This window comes from Felis catus, chromosome B3 (genome assembly GCF_018350175.1).
Source record: "Felis catus isolate Fca126 chromosome B3, F.catus_Fca126_mat1.0, whole genome shotgun sequence".
Lineage (NCBI taxonomy): Eukaryota > Metazoa > Chordata > Mammalia > Carnivora > Felidae > Felis > Felis catus.
The window spans coordinates 15,461,817-15,472,389 of record NC_058373.1 but is presented as its reverse complement, the minus strand read 5'-3'; the positions used below and the strand labels follow the sequence as shown (position 1 = coordinate 15,472,389).

Sequence of the window (10,573 nt, the reverse complement as noted above, 5' to 3'; positions counted from 1 at the left end):
TTCATCTTGAGATCATCTATTGTCTGGCCCTTCATTTATCATTTGTACGTTTTTGAAGATGAAGGCTATCTTTTTAAATCTTGTCCGTATTTCATGTTCAAATTAACAGTCCAGCTATTGTCTGCTCTCCAAAACCTGTCTCGACCAAACCAACTAAACAAATCCGATCTTAGAACCCACTTTGATGATTTTTTTCCCCAAAATATTATAAATTACTTTGTAAAGAGTTTTTCTATTAAGACTTCTCATTCATAAAAAGAATAGATAGGGGCGCCTGGGTGGCTCAGTCGGTTAAGCGTCCGACTTTGGCTCAGGTCATGATCTCGCGGTCCGTGAGTTCGAGCCCCGCATCAAGCTCTGTGCTGACCGCTCAGAGCCTGGAGCCTGTTTCAGATTCTGTGTCTCCCTCTCTCTCTGACCCTCCCCTGTTCATGCTCTGTCTCCCTCTGTCTCAAAAATAAATAAACGTTAAAAAAAATTAAAAAAAAAGAATAGATAAAACACAGAACATTCAGGAGTCTTATTCAACAGACAGTGAGAGGTTCAAGAATTCAATTCTACCCTGTGTTGCCCAGTTCAAGCCTTGAGATCGAAGGCTGCCTAAATTCTGCCCTCTCTGTCCAGATTCCACCTTGTGTAGGTGACTTCCAACAAGAACACACAGAATGACGTAGCTAGGGAAATAAATAAATAAATAAAACGTGTAGGAAAAAAATAAGGAAACAAATATGAAAAAAAATATATATATATATAAGAGATCGTTATTACAGGTAAGTCTCCAGGAGATCATTTGAGAAAGGATTGGCCATCGTTAATATTAGAAGAAAAATTAAAACTTCCACTTCACACCGAAGTCAGGTTTTTCCAAGAAGCAAATGTCGAAGTAGTTGCTCCATAGAACCTTAGGAAGGAGCACCGAACGGTGACAAAGACAATATTTTCAGTAACTTCCTCGCATGCCCCTTGAGTGTGGACAGGACCTGCAACTTGTTTCTCACCAAGAGAATACAGTGCAGGCAGTGAGATATCTACTTCCTGATAATGCTACGTAGGATTACAACTTCCGTCCTGCTTGCAGACTACTGACTCTCTCCCTTATGGGTTTTTATGGAGTCAGTCTTCTTACGGAGAGGCCCACGGGGCAGAGAGATGAGGACAGACTCCAGCCAACAGCCCTGAGCAAGGAACTGAATCTTCTCCATGAGCGTGGAGGTAAACCTGGTTGCTTTAAATGTTTATTTTGAACGAGAACGAGCATGAGTGGGAGAACGGCAGAGAAGGAGAGAGAATCCCATGCAGGCTCTGCACTGTCAGCCCAGCACCCGACGTGAGGCTCAGTCCCACAAACTGTGAGATCACGACCCGAGCCAAGATCAAGAGCTCGATGGACTGAGCCAGCCAGGCGCCACTAGGTGGATCTGTTTAGAGGAGAACCTCAAAAGGTCTCCCAGCTCTGGCCAGCATCTTGACGGCAACCCTGCCGTGGCCAACACCATCACTGTAGTCCTGTGAGATCCCCAGCCCCGCTCAGACTCCTGACCCAAGGAGACTGAGATAACAGACGTGTGTCATCTCAATCTGCTAAGGTTGTAGTAACTTGTTATGTGGCAGCAGATAACACACGATACACGGTAAATAAGACGCATCTTCAGAATCTCTAAAGCAGGTTCTGCACTTAGGCTAAGCTGAATGTGCCACTCAGACAGTGCTTTGGAATACTGGGTGGTGTTTTGCTTATGTCGCCGGTCACCTTCCAAGCTTTTGATCCCGGCATCTCAGTCTCTCATTGGTACAGATGCCAAATCACAAGCAGAAAAGCACACGGTTTATGTGTGAGTAACTTTTCCACGGAATCAGAATGATAGAAAATGTGTGTTCAGGTAATTAGAAAGTCATAAAAACATAAAAACGAAAGAGAAGCATGTGTATGGTTGGGCTCGTGACAGGTGGTGTGGGAAAATTCCACTAGCTGCTTCAAGCCCCTGCATGTAGTTTGTCACACGATCCGGAAGAACCAGTGTGTTTAACACATACGTATTCACAGGGGAGCCGGGGCTCTAGGTGAGGATGTTCGACACGGGGAATGATCGAAGTTTTGGAATGACAGATCTAGAGATTGGGAGGGGGGAGAAATACACTCTTCATTTGGTTTTTCATTCAACAAGTAACTTTTGATTTACCTTCCAAGAACCAGGACCTTCTGGATGGCGGAGGAAAAAGAGGGGGAGACCCAGTTTTACCACCAAACTCACAATCCAGTGCAGGCGATAGCTCCGATACTGTATTGAAGAAATAGGCACCAGCATATACCCAGAATTTTTACATGCATTGGCTTCTTTGATTCAGAAAACAACACTTTGAGGGGGGTGGAGGAGTCATTGACCAAGCAAACTGCAAAGCTGGAATTTGAGCCGGAGTCTTCTGGCTTTAGAAATTGCTCTTGGCTGTGTTATCTTCTTCTGGCTTAATAAGAGTCTCGCCCTTTATAAAAGTATCGTGTTATCATAAAATATTTAGAAAATACAAGCACACAAATGGGCAAAAACATTCACTTGATGTCAGTGCCATTTTTGCACAGCTATCGTTCTGGAAAGTTAGAGACGTTACAGCGGGCAGATGGATGGATAATCATCCGTGTGAGCATAGTTTATTAAGCAAGTCGTGTTTGATTTTGCAGACCCTTTGAGGCTTCTTGCTATAGGGATTCTTGCCGGAAGCTGCTTAAAATCCGCAGCCCTTCTGACTCTCTTAAAAGCCTGACCTCATAGAAAAGATGCTATTTCCTTGTCCTATCGAAAGAAAGAGACGGGTTATCTTAACTGATCAAAAGGAGAAAGAAGCTCTTTCTAGACGGTTAAGAGATAAAAAGCGATGGGTCCCACTTAGGGGGGTGAGACACGGCGGTGGAAGTGGGGAGCCCTCAGGGAGGGGAAGCTATGGGGTTCACAGTGAGGCTGAACCCCAGACACAAGACCAACCCAAGTATGGCCAAAAAACACCAGTGCCTTTGCGTCCAAGGGACCGTGAGGCCATGTGAGCTGGGTTACAGGCATGGAAAAAAAGCATTTGCCTGAACCAGTGACCTCTGACACATGACCTGAGGGGTCCTCCCAACAACTGGGGGCTCCCTAAGACCCAGGGCTTCCTGCACAGCTCTGAAAAGGAGAAAACCTCTATTACAAAGGAGAAAAAATATTCTTTAAAAAAAATCTGCATTCTAACAGCAAAGGCGCTGGGAGGCAGATGGAAAGAAAACAGCATGAGACTTCTGGCACCCCTGACTTTATGGATTAAGAGCCACTAAATCCACCCTAGCTCTGCCATGTCGGCAAACACCGATCTAGAGAGTACGATCTAGCGGACACCTTTAAGGGATGCTAAGACAGATAAGGCAGGATCTCTTGTAGTCAGTGGAAAAAATAATTAAAATAAAATCGTTAAAAATAAAAAAGCCTCTTAAGTCTTATATATATATCATATATATATATATATATATATGTATATATGATATATATATCTGTGTGAGTGTGTGTGTGTGTGTGTATCTCCAGTGAATCCAACTGATGTTTTTCTCAACATTGCAAATGACAGTCAATCAGTTAGGCTTCTCTACGGGAATAGAACCAGTAGTATATTAGATAAGTATTTAGGTAGGTAAATGACAGATAGATGATAGGTAGATAGATAGATAGATAGATAGATAGATAGAGATAGAGATAAGTGATAAATAGAAGATAGATGATAGATAGATAATAAGATAGATAGATAGATAGATAGATAGATAGATAGATAGATAGATATAGATAGGTGATAGATAGGTGATAGATGGATAGATAGATAGATAGATAGATAAGAGATGATAGATAGATGAATAGTTAGATATTAGATAGATGGATAGATAGATGTCAGACAGATAGATATTAGATAGATAGATAGATAGATAGATAGATGTCAGATAGATACATAGATAGATGTCAGATATCAGATAGATGGATATCAGATAGATATCAGATAGATAGATAGATAGATGTCAGATGATAGATAGATATCAGATATCAGATAGATATAGATAGATAGACGTCAGATAGATGATAGATAGATAGATAGATATCAGATACATACATACACACATAAAGATAGAGATGAAAAATTATTTCAGGGAATCGGCTTATGTGATTGTGGATTCTAGCTGGGCAGATCCTAAATTTTCGAGCATGTCTTCAGGCTGGAAACTCTCAAGCAGGAGTAGATGCTGCAGACTTGAGGCAGAATTTCTTCTTCTTCCAGAAGACCTCAGTCTTCCTCCTAAGGCCGCTCAACTGATTGGGCAAGGTACCTCCAGATCCTCAAAGATAACCTTTATTTAAAGCCAACTGATGGCACCTGTTGACCACATCTCCAAAATGACATCAGAGAAGTGCCTAGATTAGTGTTTAATTGAGTAAGTGGCTACTGTATCTTAGCCAAGTTGAAACAGAAACCTAACACGGGAACGGGGAGGCTACAAGTAGACCTGGAAGCTGACTGAAAGCTCACCAGGTAGAGGAGGAGGAAGGGCAGAGTGCGCGTCGAGGCAGAAAAACACAAGGTGTGCTTGAGGATCCTACATGGTTGGGATCGAGGAGGAAGGATGGGGCGATGGGCAGAGAGCAAGCGGGGACTTGCAGGCCAAAGAGCGGGGTGGGGGGTGGGTGGGTGGGGGTTGTGGCTCATGAGTAACTCAATCATATTTAAGTTCTAGAAAGATCATTCTGGGGACAGTATGGACAATGGTGGTAGTAGGGTAGGTTTAATAGGTTCAGAGGACAGATGATGGTCTGAATTCCAGCACAGGCAGTGAGGACAGAGAAGAGGGACACGACTGGGGAGCTACAGAAAAGGTGAGTCCACAGGCCTCGTGGACCTACAGGTAGGTCACCACCCATCCATCACTGTGCACTTTCCCTCTCTGCTTAGACATGCTATTCGCCTCTTTGCCAACACCCTACTCTGTTGAGTCACAACATCACAGGAACCCCCTGGGCAAGGTCCGGTAGTGGAGGCAATGGATGCAAAGAACATTGTGGCTCTAGTCGTCTAGAGAACATTGAACCCAACACACAGGCACATGCCAACGAAAACCATACACGTCCACGTGCACATGCACACACAGGAACGTTCACTGCAGACACAATTTCCCCCACATTTTAATCTCACCTGACCTGCAAACTTCCACCTTGGGGAGGCCCAGACACAGTTTAAGATTCTAGCTTTTATTTTTTTATTTATTAAAAAAATTTTTTTAATGTTTTATTCATTCTTGAGACAGACAAAGCATGAGTGGGGGAGCGGCAGAGAGAGAGAGGGAGACACAGAATCTAAAGCAGGTTCCAGGTTCTGAGCAGTCAGCACAGAGCCCGAGACAGGGCTTGAACTCACGAACTTGTGAGATCATGACCTGAGCCGGTCGGACACTTAACCAACCGAGCCACCCAGGTGCCCCAATATTTTAAAAATGTTTAATGTTTATTTACTTTCTGAGAGAGACAGAGACAGAGAGACAGAACATGAACAGGAGAAGGGCACAGAGAGAGAGAGAGAGAGAGAGAAGAGAGAGACAGAATCCAAAGCAGGCTCCAGGCTCTGAGCCGTCAGCACAGAACCCAACACAGGGCTCGAACTCATGTACCTGTGAGATGATGACCTGAGTTGAGGTTGGAAACTTAACTGACAGAGCCACCCAGAACACCCCAATTAAAAAAAATTGTTTATTTACTTTTTGAGAGAGAGAGAGAGAGAGAGACATATAGGCAGAGAGACAGAGCATAAGCAGGAAAGGGGCAGAGAGAGAAGGAGACAAAGAATCCGAAGCAGGCTCCAGGCTCAAACTGTCAGCACAGGGCCTGGCGTGGGGCTCGAACTCACAGACTGAGAGCTCGTGACCTGAGCCAAAGTCAGACACTTAACCGAGTCACCTAAGTGTCCCGAGATTCTAGCTTTTAAAGCCATAACTAGAAACCCAGCCTAGTTATGATCTCTTCACCAAATGGAGTAGTATAGCAGGAGCATGCATAGAGAAAGCGGGTTGATAAATACTTTAAATCCCAGTTGTGTTTCTGCGGCAATTCCTAGAGCCTTACCTCGGCAGCCAAAAATTCCTGTTTGATCAGAGTCTGATGGGATGTACCTTCTTCCAGTGATTTAGCAAAAACTGCTACACCAGTAAGCCCATTGCTTCAGGATCTATACAATAGACCCTGAATCTGAAATCTATGAAGTGCCTTCAAGATCAGCCTCGTATGTCGCTGAGTTTCTTTTTTCTTTTAACGTTTTATTTATTTTTGAGACAGAGACAGAGCATGAATGGGGGAGGGACAGAGAGGGAGGGAGACACAGAATCGGAAGCAGGCTCCAGGCCCTGAGCCATCAGCCCAGAGCCCAACGCGGGGCTCGAACTCACGGACCGCGAGATCGTGACCTGAGCTGAAGTCGGACACTTAACCGACTGAGCCACCCAGGCGCCCCGTGTCGCTGAGTTTCAACAACGCCACACCAGTAGGCAAACTGGGTCCCTCAACCCTGACCTAAATGCACCACGTCTGTCCTACTCTCTCCTCGCCCCGTCCATCTTTCTCCTGAGCACATCAGATTATCTCAAGCTCAAGCTCTCTTCTGCCTCTCTCACCTCTAATTTCAGAGAAGACATTTAACACTTGTAGACGCCATTTTGAAATAATTTTATTCAAAAACAGGATGTGCTGGGCACGCATACCAAGCGCTAAACTAATCTCCAGGGATCCAGAAATGCATGAGAAACAGTGTCTTGCCCTCTAGGAGCACACGAGGAAGAGGTATCGAGACAACGAGAATGCAGCCTTAGCCTGGGATTGAAAAGCAGGTCAATATGGAACGGGGTCGGCCATGAGCACGCGTCATGGCATCACACACCAAGAGTCTGGTGAGGGAGGGGCTCTTCTTGGGACTAGCTCAAAAGTGGGTGAAGAGGCTGTGTGACTTCGGCAGGACTGAAACCTCCTCCAGGGGACCAGGGGATGGCGTCTGACCTGGAAGCTTCTTGTCATTTCCAACTGAGGCCTGGGTGACAAAGGGGAAAGGAAATGGGCACTGGTGGGCCATACCGTTAGCCTCCCTTGTGGTGGTGACCAATGGGGGAAGCTTTGGTGTCAGGTCGGAGATTCCTGACACTCAGGGACAGTAGCAGGGGTGAAGCAAGGTGTTTGCCTTCAGAGTCAGTGGGCTCTGCACCTGTGGGGTATTGGATGGTGCCTCCCCTTTGAGTTTTTTTGCCTCCTTCTTTGAGCTGGGGTCCAAACTTTCTCTGTGGACAAAAGAAAGAGAGGGTGATAAGAATCGAAAAAGTACGCAAAGACGCCTGGATGTTGGAGGGGGAAAACATACGTTGGTGGGGCAGTACTTTCTAAACCTGGTGATTTCACATCACACATGGAAAAGATTACGGGAAGGGCACATTTGGGTACAAGAGATGCTTGGCCAAGGCCCACCCTGCTGTCCTGGGGACAACATACACCGTTATCTTCCCACACCTGTGACCCATACTGATTGAAAAGCCGTGGAGAGATTGGCTTCCACCAAAAGGGTCGAAGGAACAGGGGCAGTGGTATCCAGAGGCAAAAACAGAAACAGAAGTTAAGGAGACCACCGAGGACAAGGGGGGGGGCGGGGCAGGGCAAGCTTCCAGAAGGCAGAGGCTGGAGAGATGGAGAAGGTCAAGCAGGGAGCAGCCTACCACACCCTGTGGCCTCACCCAAAAAGTCCCTCCTGGTTTTCAGGTCCTAAAAGCAGCAGGGAAAGGGAGGAATGAGTGAATCCGTTCCTCTGTCCCCACTCTGTCCAGGCCCCGCTCTGGACTTCCTAACCAGTGATGGCCTCTGTCCCGCCCACCGCCCCACACAGAAGCCTTCCACATTCAGGAAATGAAGAGGAAAGAGAGGAAAGAAGCTCAGGGTCGGATGTGGGGGTGCAGCCCCAGCTCCGCCACCTACCTTCCTTCGTCCGCACCTAACGCTGGGCCCCGGGAGGCCTCTTCGGCCCTCCCTGGAAGCCTCCGGCGGCAGGGACACGTCATGGCTTCTGGTAACTGTTTCTTGGAGGGTCTGTGGGGGAGAGAACAGGGGCCATCAGGAGATCCCTCCAGGATCAGGAACCTGCCTGGATCCCGAGTCCTGCGGGCCTTCCTCTGGCACCGGGACTCCCACCATCTGAAAAGGCTATTTGCCAGCCTGGGGAGACGGCACCTGGGGGCTGGGGTCCCTCCAAGCCCATTTAGCAAATGCGGGCTGTGTTTCAGATGCTTCCTCCCGCCCTTCCGGCCTGCTCAGTGCACCGGGGGCGTGGCCTTTGGCCTTCACCGCCCCCGTCCGGCTTTACCCCCGAGGAGGTCCTGACAACTCGCAGTAAAGGACAAACAGCTAGCAGCGTGACATGCGTCTTCGCTACAAGGAAATGGTAGTTCGAGAGAGGCCTGCCCTTCACCCAGGGAAGGAACCTTTCGTGGTGGGCCGGCGTGTATTTGAGAGAGGGGAGGAAGCCCCTGGGAGGAGAGGAGAGTTTCTTGGCAAAGGCGGGAGCCTTCCCAGCCCCCTGATATCCCGGCCAAGGCAACTCCTCATGCCCCCCTTTCCATGATGCCCCCCGGCTGCCACCGGGAGCCATCAAGTCAGTGAGTTTCAGACGCGGCTGCCTGGCCTCCGACCGCTGGGGGCAGAGCAGCCCGGCCTGAGCGGGAGGTCTGGGTTGAGCCGTTTAGAAGCCCCTGCTTCCGGAGAGTTCTGCACCCAGGAACTGCACGGGAGACGGGGATGTTCCGCAGGCCAACTGCCAAAGCACATTCAGAGCTTTGCACGGCCGCCCTGGAAACCCCAACCACAGCCAACTGCCACTGGAGGGTGGGGGAGGGGCCGGAAGCCCGAGAAGCCCCTGGTCCCCTCAACCGTCTCACTCACTGTCCTTGCCCTCCTGAGGGGAGCAGAGGCTCTTTGACCTGAAGGGAGGGACCTCACGGTTCCCACATTTCTTAAGGGGGAGACCAGGGTTCAGAGAGGCCCCTGGGTAGCTGGGGAACTAGCAAAAACCCACCTTCTCAATTATTAGGTCCTTAAAAACACTGCACCTATACACGTGTATATACGGCTAAATAGAAACGCTGTACAGGGTTTGCTGGGTTTGCCAGGTGCCCCTGGCCCACTGACATGCCCCGCAGCTGGACACTGAGCTCGGGCCTTGGACCTAAAGAAGCTTAAAGGAAGCAGGCCTGGGGCATTAAGGCCATCTGGGCTGTGTCGACCAAGTCCTTCTCCCCACCCTCCACTGACCCCACCACCCCCGACCCGCCTGAGCCCCAGCCCTTGTGAAAGAGAGCCGTCGAGAGATGAATAGCCCCGGAGGAGGGGAAAAGTCTCGAAGGCGAAGCGTCCAGGGTGGATGGAGGCACAGAAAGTCAGAGCTAAAACGGGAACCCATGGCGAGACGGGCCAGGGACCCTAAGAGGGAGGGGAGGTGAGGGGAAGTGGAGAAAGGGTGGGTGAGGGAGGAAAAGGGAGGGAGAAAGGTGGGGCCTGGGAGAGGCCAAGGGTTGGGGCGGGGCAGCACGGGGTAGGGGGGAGTAGGGAGGGCTGAAGGGCAGAAGCCGCACGCTGGCCGGGGCTGGAAGCACGGCCCTGGAAGCTTCCAGGTGGCTTCTTCCTTCCTAGGTCATGGCTGAGAGAGAGGCACAGGGGCCAGCTGGGGCAGGACAGGGGAGGATGGAAAGCCCAGAAGTATCCTTCTCTCGTCTCTGTCCCTGTGTCCGCTCTTCCCTACCCTCCCTCTCAGAAGCCCAGCCCCGGAAACAAGAGAAAGGAAGGGAAACAGGGTAAGGTGGGGTAGAAGGATGCGAAGTGAGAATCCTTCCCAGAAAGAAATTACAGCTTACCAGTAATCGGTTCAGTGACGAGGAAACACCCCTCTAATGGTGGACAGTGAAGCATCCAGGACGGAGCCCTGGGGGGAGGGGGCGGGCCTGCAGGCCTTCCGAACCTCTCGAACCCCAGCCGGGGTGACCCGTCCAGGGAGGGCAAGGGGAAGCCAGGTCTGAGAGAGACCAGCAAATGACTCCTAGCCTGAGGAGGAGGTCGAGCTGCCTCCTCCAGGAAGGCTGCCAGGAGAATTGTGGGTCCGGGCCATGTCAGGGACAGGCGAGAGAGAGAGGGGCGTCAAGGCACGGCCCCCTCCCTCAAAAACCCCTACCGGGCCGCTCCAGGAAACCCCCCGCAAGAGAGAGCAACCACCACGTTTTCCTCCCTCCACCCTGGTGGTGTAACAGCTCTTTCTGGGCCCCTCACGTGGTGCTCCTGTCCCCCCCAGCTCTGCTGGCCCCAAGGCCCCGTGCCCCGGGTGGAGACAGGCGGTGAACAGGAATGGAAACTGGAATCAGAAGGCTGGAGAAGGGTCGTGGTCTGAAGGCCGACACGTGGCTCCCCACATAGGTCAGCCAGTGGCAGCCACGCAGGACGATTCGGAAGCAGATTTCTCTCCGGGCGAGGGCACAGGGTCTTTGAATCCTGGCGTTGCTCCG

The 10,573-nt window shown here is 49.8% G+C and overlaps 1 protein-coding gene across 9 annotated transcripts; it reads right to left on the bottom strand.

The window, feature by feature from the left end:
• Positions 1-6,700: 6,700 nt before the first annotated feature.
• On the bottom strand, positions 6,701-10,294 carry LOC123385830. Of its 9 annotated transcripts, none has more exons than XM_045058866.1 (5): positions 8,389-8,906; positions 8,004-8,114; positions 7,766-7,793; positions 7,246-7,318; positions 6,701-7,074 (listed from the first exon to the last, which is right to left on the bottom strand). In XM_045058866.1, the coding sequence occupies exons 1-5, from the start codon at positions 8,671-8,673 to the stop codon at positions 6,912-6,914; spliced, it is 660 nt and encodes a 219-aa protein (XP_044914801.1). In that variant the 5' UTR covers positions 8,674-8,906; the 3' UTR covers positions 6,701-6,911. The 9 variants fall into 9 exon arrangements, 6 of the variants coding, with proteins under 6 accessions (XP_044914801.1, XP_044914806.1, XP_044914803.1 ...); XR_006598943.1 differs by lacking the exon at positions 8,389-8,906 and adding an exon at positions 9,932-10,294; XR_006598941.1 differs by having other exon boundaries at positions 8,256-9,536.
• Positions 10,295-10,573: the final 279 nt, after the last annotated feature.